The sequence below is a fragment of the Equus caballus genome, chromosome 6, assembly GCF_041296265.1.
Source record: "Equus caballus isolate H_3958 breed thoroughbred chromosome 6, TB-T2T, whole genome shotgun sequence".
Taxonomy (NCBI): Eukaryota; Metazoa; Chordata; class Mammalia; order Perissodactyla; family Equidae; genus Equus; species Equus caballus.
The window spans coordinates 40,482,852-40,500,461 of record NC_091689.1 but is presented as its reverse complement, the minus strand read 5'-3'; the positions used below and the strand labels follow the sequence as shown (position 1 = coordinate 40,500,461).

Here is a 17,610-nt window from a genome sequence, read left to right as displayed (position 1 = left end):
AGCACCTTTTGTAGCAAACAGTAAGCAAGCTAGTTCCTTCTCCCAGAAAGCGAGCCGTCCATTGTGGTCATTTTGACTTACCTAATTGCCTTCCTGACTAGCTATAGGCATGGCTTAGAGTCAGAGGACAGGCGTTCAGTTTGTCATACTCGGCAAGGACATACAGGGATACTTAGGGCTCCTTGCAGGCTATTGGTCCCAACAATCTACCCCTCAAGATTAAATGCAGTGGCATTCAGTGGAATCCATTCAGTTTGTCTAATATAACACTTGATTCAGGCCATTATCAAGAGAATCTGAATTAGCAGGATGAGGCCATTCTGAGTGTTAATCTCAGGCATCCACCTCAGGACCCCAGATTCAGCCAAGTGAATAAGTCCCGAGGGGACTAGTAGGTCTTTTTTCACATAACCACTTAGTTTCCTTTCCTTTAGCATGTATGGGTTGTTCCACCTAACCAGTAGTAGTAATTCAACTCAACAGGAAATGTTGTCAGCTGTACATGCTCCTCCCTGTTCAGCCAGGATGTAGTTCAAGACCAGTCTATTGCCCATTATAATCCATGCAAGGGCATTTAGACTGATCTGCTGATCTTCTAGGGCTTGTTCCCTCTCATTGGCTGTTGTAGCTAAAGTTAAGGATACATTCCTGATTATTATCTGTGGGGCACGAACTCCAATACCAGAGAACAATATTTGCTTTGCTGTATGGAACCAGGAGTCAGTGTATCCCTGGATAGGACAGCTTTCTTTGTCTAGGGACACCACAAGGGGACTGCAGTCCAAAGGCTAGTGTCATTGACTCTTAGGAATATTGTCCAGGGCAGAGTTGGCAAACAGCAGGCCTTATAATGTTAGATTTAGTTCATTAAGAAACGTTTTCAAGTCTGCAGCAAAAGCTAATTTCCAAAGCTGTTCATTATTTGATAATAGTGGTTGACGGTGGTTCTTCTTGTTCAGAAAAATTCCTTTGTTGTTCTTGGGCTCAAAAAATTGTAATAAAACACTACCACTGCTTAGCCATTGAACTGCTGTGCGATAGGGTATGTAAGGGTATTCAGCTTTGATTTCTGACAAAAATTCATGGAACTGACAATGATTAAGTCCATGACAGCAAATGAAGGTCACTGTTGAAACCCCTGGTTCATTAACACAAGATAGATTGAAGTATTTCCCAGAATATCTATTGAAGAATACTACAACGAATAACCGTAAGTTTTAAATACCTTACAGTGTCACAATCTTTGTAAATTTCTCCAATTAATAAGCCACCTTCTGCTCCACACATATTTTTTTCCACTATCAGTAACACATCGTAGCAGATTCCACTTCGGGTTGTAGTGAATTAGTGTTTTCTCAATTTCTTTGAAAATACCTGTAATTGTTCTGTGCAGACTTTGCCGGTTCTTTGGTCACGTAGCACTTGGCATTGACTCCTTGAATAAACGGCAGCTGAGCAGTTTCAGACATCAGTTAGTACATCAAGAGCCAAGGAAAAGCACTCAATTGTTTGCCTTGTATTTCAGTTGACTGTTGATGTTGTTCCCCTTGTCCTCAACTCATTGAACAACTGTTCTCTCCAAAAGACTAATAATCTTAAATTTTTATTTTATCTGGACGTGTTTCTTCAGCTGCTGCAGTTGAGCACAATTTAATTAACTCAGTGTCAGTAGATGACTTTCCTTGCTTGGCTAACAACTGAGCCACTTAGAAACTTATTTTGGTTGTGGCCTTATTTTCATTTTTATGAAGAAATTCTATGATGAGATGTTACGCTTTTAAGTTTTCTAACTTTTTTGGCTGTTGCTTTCCTGTGAGTTGGGAATATTGTGATGAGTGCTTTATAGTCTGGTAATACCAATGTATATTGTGTTCTTTTAGCACAACTATAATGTCATTGCATAATAAACACAATACTTTGCCATCTAATTTGATGACAAAGTAATCTATATTCCATTATGCCTTACAAGGAGGATATTCAAAGTCCACTTGTCTCTTCTTTTCTTATTTTGACACCATGGGTGTGCACAGGTAAAATAAAAGTTGTGGTACAACAATGCCTATGGTGGTTGAAATGCCATTAGTTATAATTGTGTCACTGCAGTTTGTAGTGCACTGAGCAACAGTGTAAAGCTGTGAGAGCGCCTCGCATAGTCTCTGTTGCTCATCTCTGCCATTGTAGCACAAAACAACCATAGATGATAACTGAATGAATGAGTGTGGCCATATTCCAATTAAATTTTATTTATGGGCACTGGATTTCGTATAACTTTTATATATCACAAAATATTAATCTTCAGATTTTTTCAACCATTTGAAAAATGTAAAAACCATTCTTAGCTTGTGGGCTGTACAAAAACATGCAGGGGCTCAGATTTGCCCCATAGGTCGTAGTTTGCTGATACCTGAGGTATTACATCACTGCAAGGAACATTTTCTTTTTTTTCATTGTTATTAAGGAGCTCATTTCATTTATGCACAAACTAAATGCTGGATTTTTTTGTTTTTTTATAGATTTTATTTTTTTCCTTTTTCTCCCGAAAGCCCTCCGGTACATAGTTGTATATTTTTGGTTGTGGGTCCTTCTAGTTGGTGGCATGTGGGATGCCGCCTCAGCATGGCTTGATGAATGGTGCTATGTCTGCCCAGGATCCAAACCGGCGAAATCCTGGGGCTGCCGAAGCAGAGCACGCAAACTTAGCCACTCGGCCACTGGGCCGTCCCCTGTTTTTTTAATATTAAGCCCAAATTTGTCTCCTTGTCACTTTCATTCTTTAATCATATTTCATTTTTTATTATATAAGTAATATATATTTGAAGCTATTTAGAAAATGGAAAAAGAAAGTAAGAAGAAAATCTTATAATCCAGTAATTGAAATTAATAAATGTTAACATTTTTTCCAGACGTTTTTATAGGTACATATAAATTTGAATTTATGGTTTATAAAAGTGAGGTCATATGTATGATTTTTTTCTTTTTTAAGATTTTATTTTTCCTTTTTCTCCCAAAGCCCCCCGGTACATAGTTCTGTATTTTTAGTTGTGGGTCCTTCTAGTTGTGGCATGTGGGATGCTGCCTCAGCTTGGCTTGATGAGCAATGCCATGTCTGTGCCCAGGATTAGAACTGGCGAAACCCTGTGCCGCTGAAGCAGAGTGTGTGAACTTAACCACTCGGCCACAGGGCCGACTCCTATATGATGTTTTATAAGACTTTAAAAATTGACAGTATATGTGAACATCTGTCCATGTCAATAAATAAATATCTGTAGTCTCCTACTGTAGGACATTTAGGATATTCAGTATTTGCTGGTAAAAGGTAATCATCAGCCTTCTTTGGAGTGGGCACATGACAGTCCTTAAGTTAGCCCCCAAATTTCTTAAAACTTTTCCTTTCCACTTTCCTTTACTTTTCCAGAACCTTCCCCTGACTAGTAATGGCCTGATAGGTCTAGAAAAACACTTTTTAAATACGACTTTGTGCAATGATGAAAATGTTCTGTATCTGCTCTGTCCAATATTGCAGTCACAAGTCACATATGACAATTGAATGCTTGAAATGTGACTAGTGTGACTGAGGAACTGAAGTTTTAATGTTATTTAAACTTAAAAAGCAACATGTGGCTAGTGCCTACAGTATTAGACACACAGATCTAGAACTCAGTTTTTTATCTTCCACTCTAAGCCAGCCACTATTTTTACAGTAATTTGTTAATGATGCCACTTGCTAGCCATGCTTGAGACATAGGAGTCATCCTTGAGCTCTTATCTTTGCTTCTTGCCCTCTTACTTTGTCAGCTGTTAACCAACTGTCCCAGTTTTGTGATGATTTTCCTACAGGCCCTGCCCCAAATTATAGTAAATGTCTCCTGATTTTTCTCCTTCATTTTATGTCTTCTCCATCATACATTTTGCATACTGCAAGCAGATTGAGCTTCCTAACATTGCCTCTTGCGTGGAGAACCCACAGCTGCTCCCTTTTCCCTAGGGCTACTCTATAAAACTTCCCTTGGTTTCCGTGGTCTGGTCCCATTACCTATTGTGTCTTGTGTCTGTTATTGCCTTGTACTTTAAGCAAGCCATGTTTATTCGTATCTGTGTTTTTTCACTCAAGCTGAGATGCTCTAGAATGGTAAATTCCCATGATAGTGATTACTGATGCTTACCCATGTCTCATTCTTTTTCTCTCCTTCCTGGCCCATGGGAAAATTGCATTTAGGCAGGGCCATGTGACTAGTCCCAGCCAATGAAATATGAATGGATGTGATTTGTGTCACTTCTAGACTGTGGCATTTAAGAGCCAGTATGCCTTTCCCCATTTTTCCCCTTGCCTTGTAGTATGTATGTAGGGGTAGAGGGGAACCATATGTTCCTAATGGCCTAGTTAAAATAGGGCAGAACCACTATCAGGCAGGGTTTCTAAGTGACTGTATGAAGCAGTTGGCTTGCTTTCCATTTCCCCCAGTGACATATGTAACATGAGGGAGATATGGATCTTTGAGTTAAGTTGCTGAAATTTTGGCTTTATTTATTTTTGCAGCATAGACTAGCATGTCCTAATTAATGTAGCTCCCAAATAGACATATGAAGGTGACCAGCTGTCTGGTTTGCCAAGGATTAAGTAAAACTGGGAAAATCCGGGTCAAACTGGGACAAGTTGGTCACCATATAATACATACACACTTCTCTATCTATCCAAAAATTCTACTTATTTATGTTGTTTCTCAGCTGTAACAGACTTCATGCTCCACAAAAACCAGGCCTTTTCAACCCCTCTGATTTAGTAAATTTGTAAGGACCTTAAGGGATTATGTAAGCCTGTATTGATAATTTTTTTTCCTGCTTGAGCATAGAATTTTTTCCACCTGAAATTGTAGATTCTGAGAAGTTTACTTGCTCTAGCATTTTTGTTTTGCTTTGTTTTTGAAATTTGTTTGTCCTTATATTGTTTTCTTGTAAGCCCAAGTACAAAATATTTACACATAAATACAAACGTGTAGGCTAACTTTTTAGAGGGAAAAATAAGGTTCTTGTTGCTGTCTTTGCTGCTTTACTATCCTATTGGTTATCTAATTTGTTGCCTTACTATCCTATTTCTTGAGATGTGATGTCATGACTCATGCCATGCTGTTGTAAATAGGATGTGCTGTAGCAGTCATTGGGTAATGTAGGTAGAGTTTGGTTTCAAGTTCATGAAGCAAGAAGTATGAGAAAAAGAGACTAAAGGAGGTGACCCTTTCATGACTCAAGATTTCTGTCACATTAAATGTCTTTCGTTTTTTCCTGAGGCATGCTCAGTACAGAATTTTCCATAAATCGTTAACTCTACACTTCCAGAACTAGTCAACTCTTCCAATTCTTCCAGACTTCCAGATTTGTGCTGAATATAGTCAACACTGTTCAGTATTATATAGTCTGTCTAGTAGAAGTCCTGACTTGCATATTTGATGCCACATAATAACTTCTGTTATACTCAACTTTTCATTTATTAATATAGAGCACTTTGATGCTGTAGTAATTAATATGGATTTGACAATAAGACATTTCTTTCTTAGGAAAGAGAGCAAATTCATGTCTGTTAATTAGTAATGTAACTATCAAAGAGTAACCCCTCATTTTCCCCTCCTCCCTCCAGCTCCAGGCAACCGCTATTCCGCTTTCTGTCTCTATGAATTTTACTATTCTAGGCATCTCATTTGAGTGAAATTATACAATATTTGTCCTTTTGTATCTGCTTTATTTCGCTTAGCATAATGTCTTTAAGGTTTATTCATGTTGTAGCATGTATCAGAATTTCATTTCTTTTTAAAGATGAATAATATTCCATTGTATGCCTATAGCACATTTTATTTATCTATTCATCTATTGATAGACATTTGGGTAATTTCTACCTTTTGGCTATTGTGAATAATGCTACTATAAACATTGGTGTACAAATATTTGTTTGAGTCTCTGCTTTGAGTTCTTTTGGGTATATACCCTGGTGTAGAATTCCTGGATCACATGGTAATTCTGTTTAATTTTTTGAGGAAGTGCCATACTTTTTTTCATAGGAGCTGCACCATTTGACATTCCCATCAGCAATGTGTGGGGAATACAGAGGGGTTCTGGTTTCTCCATATCCTCACCAACACTTGTTTTTTGTTTTTTTTAATAATAGCCATCCTAATGGGTGTGGTGTGAAATGGTATCTCGTTGTGGTGGCTCATTTTATTGCTGAAGAATATTCCATTGTATGAGTACCATAGTTTGTTTATCTATTTACCTATTGGAGAACATCTTGGTTGCTTCCAAGTTTGGGCAATTATGAATAAAGCTGTTGTAAATTTTCATGTGCAGGTTTTTGTGTAGATGTAAGTTTTCAACTCATTTGGTAAATGCCAAGGAGGGTGATTGCTAGATCATGTGGTAAGAGTATGTTTAGTATAATAAGAAACTGCCAAGCTGTCTTCCAAAGTGGCTGTACCATTTTGCATTCCCACCAGCAATGTATGAGGAGGGTTCCAATTTCTCCACATCCTTGTCAAACTTGCTATTATCATATATATTTTTTTTTTAAGGAAGATTTGCCGTGAGCTAACATCTGCTGCCAATCCTCCTCTTTTTGCTGAGAAAGACTGGCCCTGAGCTAATATCTGTGCCCATCTTCCTCTACTTTATATGTGGGACACCTACCACAGCATAGCTTGACAAGTGGTGCGTAGGTCTGCACCTGAGATCTGAACTGGCAAACCCTGGGCTGCCGAAGCAGAATGTGTGAATTTAACCACTGCTCCACTGGGCTGGCCCCACTATTACCCATAGTTTTGATTATAGCTATCCTAATGGGTGTGTAGTCGTATCTCATTGTGGTTTTAATTTGCATTTTCCTAATGGCTAATGATGTTGAACATCTTTTCATGTGCTTCTTGGCTGTTTGTATATCTTTGGAGAAATATCTTCATATCTTTTGTCCATTTTTAATTGGGCTATTTGTCTTTCTATTGTTGAGTTGTAAGAATTCTTTATATATTTATATATTCTGGATACCATACCCATATCAGATATAATCGTGTGCTGCATAATGACATTTCAGTCTGCAACAGATTGCATATATGTTGGTGGTCCCATAAGATTAGTACTAGATAGCCTAGGTGTGAGGTAGGCTATACCCATCTAGGTTTGTATAAATACTGTAGGGGAGGAAGACATTTTCCTCTACTCTTGTAGGTTCTTCTGACTGGTCCACGAACTAAATTGACATGAGACAGATTAACGGGAGAAAAACAAACAAAAGTTTAATAGCATGTATACGTGGGAGAAACCCAGGAAAACCAAGTAACTTACCAAAATGACTGAAGTCCTCTCCTTAAATACCACCCTCAGCTAAAGACAAGAGAGGATGTTGGGGATGGGGAGAGTCAGGGACTTCAAAGGGAAGGAAAGCAATTCACAGGTAAGTGAAAAGGAGCAAATGTTTAGAAAACAAGTGTTTGGCCAGACAGAAACAGAAGAACACAGAAGGGAGCCCAACAAGCAAGCTTTTCTAGGTTCCTCCCTCCCTACCACCTAGTTCATGTGATGTTAAGGTGATAGCTCACTTCCTGAAACAGGTCTTTTTTTATTGGAATTCTTTAGGAGGCGGTTAAGGGGGAGGTAACAAGAAAACTTTCTGAGTCTTTTGTTTCTTAAAAATAATCAGCCTAAAATAATCCTCATGTTAAAGAGACACATTTTGGGGTGGCAAATTTTGTTACCCTTCCATATACTCTATGATGTTTGCACAGCAATGAAATTGCCTCATTACGCATTGCGTCATTACACATTTCTCAGAACATATCCCCATCATTGAGTAACACATGACCATATATGATTTCCAGATATTTTCTTCCATTCTCTGGTTTGTCTTTTCACTGTATTGGTAGTATCCTTTGACATACAGAAGTTTTTAATTTTTATGAAGTCCAGTTTATCTGTTTTCTCTGATTTCATGTGTTCTTGGTGTCATGTCTAAGTAACCATGGCTAAGTAACCTAATCTAGGGTCATGCGCATTTTCACCTATGTTTCCTTCTAAGAGTTTTATAGTTTTAGGTGTTAAATTTAGACCTTTGATCCATTTTGAATTAATTTTTGTGTATGGTGTGAAGTAGGGGTCCAGATTCGTTCTTTTGCATGGGAATATGCAGTTGTCCCAGCACCATTTGTTGAAAAGGCTGTTCTTTTCCCCATTGAATAGCCTTGGTACCCTTCTCAAAAGTCACTTGAGGGCCAGCCCGGTGGCGCAGTGGTTAAGTGTCCATGTTCCGCTTTGGCGGCCCGGGGTTCCCCGGTTCAGATCCCAGGTACAGACATGGCACTGCTCAGCACACCCTGCTGTGGTAGGCGTCTCACTTGTAGAGTGGAGGAAGATGGGCATGGATGTTGGCTCAGGGCTGGTCTTCCTCAGCAAGAAGAGGAGGGTTGGCAGCAGATGTTAGCTCAGGGCTAATCTCCCTCAAAATTAATTAATTAATTAAATAAATTAAAAAACAAAAAACCCCCACATATTTAAAATAATTTTTTTTTAAAAAAAAGTCAGTTGACCTTAAATATATGCATTGATTTGTGGCCTCTCAATTAGATTCCGTTGGTCTATATGTCTGTTCTTATACTGTTACCACATTATCTTGATTACTGTAGCTTTGTAGTAAATTTTGAAATTGTGAATTGTGAATCCTCCAACCTTCTTCTTCTTTTTCAAAATTGCTTTGACTATTTTGTGTCTCTTGCAATTCTATATCAATTTTAGGATTGTCTTGCCCAGTCCTGGAAAAAGGGCAGTTGGAATTTTGGTAGGGATTGTGTTGAGTCTGTAGATCAATTTGGGGAGTATTGCCATCTCAGATCAACTTTTCAAGACAGGTTCTTATAACCCATGTGGGGAAGGCAAAAATTTCCCCCCTTCTCTTCTTGTTTGTTATAGCTGGTGAAATAATTAAAATGCCATAAGGCAGGTTAACAGGAGAAAATCATATTTAATTTCTGTGCAAGGGGAATTCACATAAGCGTGAAAAATTCCAGACTCAGGCAAAATGAGGTATATATGTCATTCTGGACTAAGGAGAAGGGGTCAAGGGTCTGGGCCTTAAAAGGGAAAGGAGGCAGTTTACAGGAAGATGAAAAGACCTAATGTTTGGCACAGAAATATTTGTTGGGCCATCAGAGATATTGGGACACAGAGAAGACTTTGATCAAACGGGCCTTGCTAGGTTCCTTCCTGTCTACCTCACCTAGTACATATTATACTTTGTAGAGTATCTGTATATCTATACTATATAGCTGTTTCCTGAAACAGGCTTTCTATCTTAAATTTCTTTTTTTTTTTTGAAGGGAAGCTGAGTTTTATTTAGAAAATTAACAGCAATTGAAAAATAATGTTAAAATGTTTTAAGAACAGTTTCAAAATAATTAGCAATTTGTCATTTCATGAGTCTGGACATTCTAAATAAATTTGTTTTAAATTGTTATGATTATCTTTAAAAAAGAAAATATGTTGAAATAGTTGTCACAAGGCATTAGTTATATGTAGGAATTATAAGATAAAATATAAAATTAACAAGAACATGCAATTTTTAAAATTATCCTTTCAACTAGAAACTAAGTCTTTAGAGAATTTAGTTTTCATCTATCTATCACCGTCATTGTTATATAGTCCTTATAATGAATTGAATTCAATTCTGGATCACTTGCAGCAGGCAACATTTCTTCTGTTTTCTCTGAGAAAAAGGCTCACCTTCTTCAGTCATGTACTTGCTCAGTTCTTCCTTAGAAAGAGACCCACATTTTGCTGGCTCCAAGACCTCAAAAAATCGAAGAAGGATATCCTCTGGAATTGGTCTCTGTCCGTTTTCTAGCAGTGCTTCAGTCATCACTGGAAGAAATTTTTTGAATCAAACGTATCCAGTGGGTTCTTCTTCCTCTCCCTCTGCAATCAGATCCTGCAGCTCTCCTTGACTAGAGTAGCATCCTAATGAACTAAAGATTTTTCTGATCTTCTCCATTCCACCTCCTCTGAGGGGGGCTCCAGCCTCTCGGCCTTCTGTCATATGGCTGGGTGGATCTCTCAAACGTCTTCTGTGTTGTGTTTGGATGTCCTCTATTGGAGTATGGATGTCTTTTTCATTGTATGGTGGAGTGGAGAGATTACCAGGAATGCTCACTCATCGTGATGCTGATGTCACTCACTTGCCCAAGACTTACTTCTATCTTAAATTCTTTTAGGCAGTTGGTGGGAAGGTCAAAGTTTCTTCGTGAGTCTTTTGTTTCTTAAAAATAATCAGCCCAAAATAATCCTCAAGACAAACACATTTTGGAGTGGCAAATTCTTCTCCCTTATACTCCATCCCAAATTATGATTCACAATTCATTATTTCTGGAGATGTGTACTGTTTCATTTTCTCAGTCTTTCTATAAGGAACAGGAGATGTTTGACCCCGACCACTATGAAACCAGACTTTGAGTGGGTGCATGGTGGATTTTCTCTGTGTTCTTCTCCTTCAAATCTGTCGCCCAGTCTGCAGGATACCTGGGGGGTGTGGTAGCACTAGAACCTGAAAACTGCTATTGTGATTGGCTATTTTGGAATTTTTTTTTTTTTTTAAATCTGATTTCTTGCTTACTGGTCCAGTATGGTATCATTTGATGTAGTTGTTTTTTGCTACTGGATGAATAATTGAACCATGTTATCTATATGTTCAGTAGATGTTTTAAATTTGATTATAATTATCTGGGTTTTCTAGAGCAGTATTTGCCAAGATTAATTGCCTGAATGCTTTTAAAACAAAGATCATGGAGCCCTACCCTAGATCTGCTGAACCAGATGCTTCATGCTGGAGCCTGGGAATCTGTATTTTTAATATATTCTCTTAGTAATTTTAATGTGCCTCCGGTTTGGGAAACCATAGATTTAGAAAGTATTTTACTCTGGAATGTCTAGCCCTTGCAACTGTTCTAAACTTATTGATCTAATATTCACTTTGAAAGCCCTGAGTGTATTTCAGGGCTGGAATGTAATGATTGCTGACTCACCTGACTTCATTTGACACTGAAGTGGGTGGGGTTTAGTGTGCTAAAGTCTGTTTATCGCTGAAATATTTTTCTTTGGGTTTATAGCGCAAGATTTATGCTGCATTAGTGCTACTGTGTAGCTCTGTGCTTTTGAAAGTCTGGGCGGGGTTGATTAAATGAAAATCACTGAATCTGGCTTTGTCGTTGGTTAGCTAAATAAATAGCCTTTTGTGTCCTGACAGCAGTAGACTTTTTCTGGTTTAGGTTTTCCACATGGCTGATTATCAAGTATGACAACTTGTCATCTGCAATCAGCGTCACATTAGTCTCAGGAGAATAGGCACTCCTTTAATCAGCTGCTTTTCTTTAAATCTGGTGGGGTGAGGCATATGGTAACCAAGACATTATTGTCATTTACTTTGTGGCTTGGTGGTGGTGTGATTGGGTGTGTGGGTATGTGTATGTTTTAGGTGTGTAGATTTTCCAAAAGGCAGCAGATGGCAGATAGAACATTCATGTATTCCTTATTTTTCACTGTACATCAAAAATTATAATCGTATATTTTAGAAGTCAGTGATAATTTTGCTTACCAGAAGACCTACTTTCTAGTTTTGTTTGTGTATGATATATTTGAGCCTGGGCTAGTCATTTAAATTCTTTGAGTCCCATATTCTTCGTATAATAAGGAGGAAGAACAACTTTTACTTTACAGACCCTTTCAAATCTAAAATTCAGTTGGTTCAGAGAATGGTTAAACTCTCATAAGCATGGAGACAACAGTTGAGGTCTTATTCTTTCCATTCTTCATCCTCCATATTCTCCATCACAATTCCATCACCATAAATAAATGGTCTAGTTACTGTCCTATGTCTGTGTTGGGTCTGTACTCTGTTCTCTTATACAAAATGAATTCTCATTTTCTTTATTTCTTTTAACTGTTATTGTTTGAGCTAGCCTCAAAATATACTGATAACATTGGTTTTTTTATAGTCTTTTCTTTTTTTCTGCTTTTTCTCCCCAAATCCCCACAGTACATAGTTGTATATTTTTTAGTTGTGGGTTCTTCTAGTTGTGGAATGTGGGACGCTGCCTCAGCATGGCCTGATGAGCAGTGCCATGTCCGTGCCCAGGATCTGAACCGGCGAAACCCTGGGCCGCCGAAGTGGAGTGTGCGAACTTAATCACTTGGCCACGGAGCTGGCCCCAACATTGATTTTTTTTATTCCTCTGAATTTATATAACTTTCATTTCATTGTCTTTTTTCTTAAGCGTCCTCTCTCCCCGGCAAGGTTGTCATCTATACATTATAATCCTTTGAGTCTTCATCACAGTGACAGTGATAGCTATCACTATCAAGTGTTTGAGTACTTTTTTAGTTCTCGCTTGACACAAGTCTACTTGACACAAGTCTAGGACAAAGGAACTATCTCAAATAGTTTGTAATTTGGTCAGAATAATGATAATAAACTATAAAATCCTTGAACACTTTTAGTAAATATTTAAATGTTAAATGATGTGGCACAGGCTAAATGATATAAATGTTCAAATGTCAGTGATTTAGAAGTAGTCAGTGAAGATATTGTGGAGAAGCAGAGGGACTTAAACTGATTCTTGCAAAGTGGACAGAGTTTGAATAATCAGGAAAAGAAAGGACAGTCCAGGTTAGGTAAAATTGTAGCATAATATGTCTTTTTCGTTAGTGAAGAAATTGGCAGTGAGTTCATACTGAGAAGGAGCAGAAATGAATTTTTTAATTTATTTAAATTCATATAACTTATTGTGGCTTATAATAATACATAATGAAAGCATATAAATAAACAAATAAAAGTATTCTAATAAATAAAACCAGAATAGGGAAACTGTACACTTCTATAGTGGGAATAATAAATCACAGATATGTAGTCTATAAAGTCTCGTACAGTAATATTGATCAGTGAATTTGGTTCTGAGGCAAAACCAAAAAAAAAAATGGAGGTATACTTAGTAACAGGATTATTTTTCCATAACTAAAAGCTATACTATTTTCTTCTAAGTGGAACATTATTCTTTAAAAATATTTTTTTTCACTTAGAGCATTATTACATAGGGTACAGAGTAATGTAGTACAAAATATTGTCAATATCAAATACAGTATTAGGTTTCAAAACGTTGTCTCATAATGTGATTCTGGATAAAAGCTAAGGAAATGACACCAAAGTGCAACTCAGTTAAAACAAATAGTTGACACCATCTGGGTACCTAGATTATATGTGTGTACTTTTGTGATGATCCAGTTTAATATGAGGATAAAGTCTAGACTGCAGAAGAATGGAAGGACTACCTGTCACATCAGGAAACCTTATAAAAAATTAAATCCAACAGGTTGTATTTGGCAAGAATCTGAAATGTTTAGGTGCTCTGTGTTTCTGATTAAGGGCAGGTCAAGAGCAAACTAGCAGATGTTAAGTTCAAAATGTTTCTGTGGAACTTTTTAAAAGGCTAATAACCAAGACATTTTTCAGCATGGTTGTTACCCTACCTCTGTCATAGAAGTATGTTTGAAGGAGTATCAGTAGGTAAAAGAAGGACTTCTCTTAAAAGCACTTTCATTTACTGTAGCTCATGACAATGATTGATCAGACTTCTTACATTGTTGAATATGGCAGGGATTATTTTAGCCTGCAAAAGTTTGAAGGCAAATCTCTTATAGGTAAGTCACACCTTGAAATGTAGAAAATCATGGAACATCTGGTATTCAAGAATCTTAGCAGGGCTGAACACTCATGCCCGAGTGGTTAAGTTTGCATGCTCCGCTGCAGGCAGCCCAGTGTTTTGTTGGTTCGAATCCTGGGCGTGGACATGGCACTGCTCATCAAACCACGCTGAGGCAGCATCCCACATACCACAACTAGAAGGACCCACAACGAAGAATATACAACTATGTACTGGGGGGACTTGGGAAGAAAAAAGGAAAAAAATCTTAAAAAAAAAAAAAATGTTAGCTTCTTAGTAAAACTTCCCAGATGAGTTTATTGTGAAATGTACCCTAAATTAAAAAAATTTAATTTTCCTTTTGAATGTTTGAATATAAACTAATTAAATTCGGTTGGACATCTATTCAGGGAAAAAAGATTTTAGTTTTAGATCAGTTGATCTAAATTGATCATTTTCTCTTACAGCAAATGAAGAGCAAGAGTAATTGCCTGTCAAGATTTCTCCTAGTTCCTGTTATAACAGCCCTATATTATATCATTTGGCATTATTTAAACTATCAGAAGGTTGTTTCTGCTGATTTAAACTCTTACAGTACTGAAAGCAGATTCTGTATAAGTGTCATTGATTAGAAATTTATGATGAACTGTTTTTGTTCACAGAGACAAGGCTTGGGGAAAGATCACTGTTAAATAGTAACAAATTTTAGAGAATCAAAAAGGCTTGATGAGGGGCTGGCCTAGTAGCCTGGTTGTTAAGTTCAGTGCACTCTGCTTTAGCGACTTGGGTTGAGTTCCCGGGTGTGGACCTACACCATTTGTCAGTGGCCATGCTGTGGTGGTGACCCACATACAAAATAGAGGAAGACTGGCACAGATGTTAGCTGAGGGCAAATCTTCCCCAAGTAAAAAGAGAGGAAGATTGGTAACAGGTGTTAGCTCAGAGTGAATCTTTCTCACCACACACACACAAAAGGCTTGATGAGTGGGAACTACTATCTATTGAGCATTTTTGATTTGATGAAACTGGATTTATTTCTCTGATTACCCTTGACAACACCCCTTTGTGTTTCTTATGATTTTCCCATTTTACATAAGAGGAGAGGCTCAAGAAGATTATTGTTCTTGTCCAAGGTCACATGTAATGATGAGCTGGAATACTTGACTCCAAAGTTTATCTTCTACTTCTGCTGAGCTGCCTTCCAGGAAGCTGGAAGGGAGAGAGATAATTTCATTGAAAGACCTTAAATTGATTTCCCAGTCTTTATTTGCCCTGTTTTAATAAGTCACAATATCATATCATTATTGTTATAATTATAAACAATACTTGAGATTTATTGAAAATTTATCTGTTAGCAAAATAAGCCAGTCCCCGAAAGACAAATAGTGTATGATTCCATTTATATAAAGTACTTAGAGTGGTCAAAATCATAGTGACAGAAAATAGAAGGGTGATTTCTAGGGGCTGGGGGAATGAGGGTATGGGGAGTTATTGTTTAATGGTTTAGAGTTTTAGTTTTACTAAATGAAAAGAGTTTTGGAGATGGATGGTGGTGATAGTAGCACAGCATTATGAATGTGTTTAGTACTACTGACTATGTATTTAAAAATGGTTAAGATGGTAAATTTTGTTATTTTTATTTTACCACAATAAAAAAAATTGGGGGAAAAAAGCCTGTCTGTAAAAAGATAGACTTTTATGCTTTGTGAGAATTTGCAAAGATTGCCTTCTTCCTAGGATACATTGTCTTCAAATTTTGCATAATAGATTGTGTGTGTTTCATGGAATGTTTTTAGGTTTTTATGTAGTTTCATCTAAGATATTTATTTAGGCATAAATAAATGAAATGTCATTAAGCAAAATATATATTAACCATTACCTAGAGGGGATCCTTTGTGTTGCACTTCAACTAGAAATATGTAAGGAATTTTATATTTTCCACAAAAATTCTTTTTTTTTTTTTTAATATTTTCTTTTTTAAAGATTTTATTTTTCCTTTTTGTCCCCAAAGCCCCCCGCTACATAGTTGTATATTTTTAGTTGTGGGTCCTTCTAGTTGTTACATGTGGGATGCCACCTCAGCATGGCTTGATGAAAGGTGCTATGTCTGCCCAGGATCCGAACTGGCAAAACCCTGCATTGCCGAAGCAGAGCGCGTGAACTTAACCAGTTGGCCACGGGGCCGGCCCCTTCCACAAAAATTCTTTTAAGGGTGTGAGTTTTATTTTGGTTAGTCTCAGCTTAGAAGGCAAGTGTTTTATGTGGCCTAAAGGAAAATCATTTTTGTCCACTTTAAAACTTGAAACCTAATCAGAGAATCTGTGAGATATAGAAATATCTAACTTTGTTTTTCAGAGGTACTTCAAAGACCCATGGATGCTATAATAATCAGATTTCTTGGCCTAAACTAATAAGCTCATTTTTGAATTCAGAGTTTTTTGCTTGCAAAAATGAAAACATATTAACAGCTCATCTCTTTCTTTATAAAACTTGTCAGTGGTTGAGAATAGTGATATGACCCACTGAAAAAGTACTAGAAACGTGTCTATAAATTTTTCTCAATGGGAGGGGCGAGAGGTGTCATATTTGGATTCAGTGTTTTAGGTGAAATGATGAAGCTCTGCTCTGAATATCTGAGGCAGGAGAAATTAGTAAATTATCAAGTATCTGGTCTAATTTTCTCCTTTAGACTCTTCCCCTTTGTTTTCCACTCTGTCCTATAGACCAGGAGCTTCCTCCTCCTTTTACTGCATAAGGATAGCTTATGCCCAGTACTTTTGGTATATTTATAAGCTGGAGGATATAAATCTTTTGGTGATAATAGACATTCTCTTGGGCTGCCGTTTGCATAAAGATGTGAAGATAAGGGACCGTGAGTGTCAATGTCAGAAGACACTATCACTGATCTAGATGACCTTTCAGGTTCCTTTTCTATTACATCAAAAATGTTTCTAAGATATTTCCTTCCTAGCTGCCCAACCAGAAGATGAGTAGGACATAGCCTGGATGAATCGTTTTGTATTTAGACCAGCCTGAGTTCCAATCATATATACCAGTCCTCTGTGGGAGTAGTATAACCTACCCAAGCCTTAGCTTCCTTATCTTTAAATATCTCCTAGCCCCCCTAGCCTGGATAATGAGTTTTGATTTTGTATTTTCTAACTTAAAAGTTAAAATGCTACCCATATTCTAATGGCTTCTCTCTGTCTCTTTCAATGGTAATCTTTTTTGTTGGTTTCAGGAGTTCAACAAGATGTAACTTCACAAACTCTGGATCAAGAAGTTTTATTAAAAGTTAAAGCTGAAATTGAAGAAGAGCTAAAATCCCTGGACAAAGAAATTTCTGAAGGTCGGTTTATCTTTATCTTCCTAGGTAATTAGTAGATTCTGTTTCGTGTGTTTGCTGTTGATGTAGTTTGATTTTTTGCAGTAGAGTGTTCTCAACATTACACAACTTCATTGGTATAGGATTATAGGATGAAAATAGAAGATATCCTTTTTCTTTCCTGGGGGATATACTTATAAAAGTTTCCCAACTATACCCAACAGTTTAGATGTAGCCTTTTCTGGTGTTAAGTAATAGACTAAACAGTCATGATAAGATACTTTCCATTCAGTGTGGTTTGATTTATATTTGGTATCTTTGTAATTAATAATAACATTAAAGGGAAAAATGTAAGTAAGCTGCTTCCATTTTTGTATGCATATATGCTATACATGGTTGTAATCGTAATGTACCTGTAGTTTTATAGCCACATATTTTGTACTTAACATTACATCATAAACTTTTAAAATAGTTATTCTACTTAAATACATGAAATTCTGTATTGAATGAATATTTACTCAATCATTCCCTTATTATTGAGAGGAGCATTTGGATTATTTCTTATTTTGC

General features: G+C 37.0%; 1 protein-coding gene across 1 annotated transcript in view; it reads left to right on the top strand.

The window, feature by feature from the left end:
• BCL2L13 (BCL2 like 13) overlaps positions 1–17,610 on the top strand; it is a 92,469-nt gene that overhangs the window by 14,623 nt on the left and 60,236 nt on the right. Inside the window, 1 exon segment of the mRNA XM_070269774.1 lies at positions 16,957–17,064. Coding sequence (XP_070125875.1) covers positions 16,957–17,064 — 108 coding nt within the window.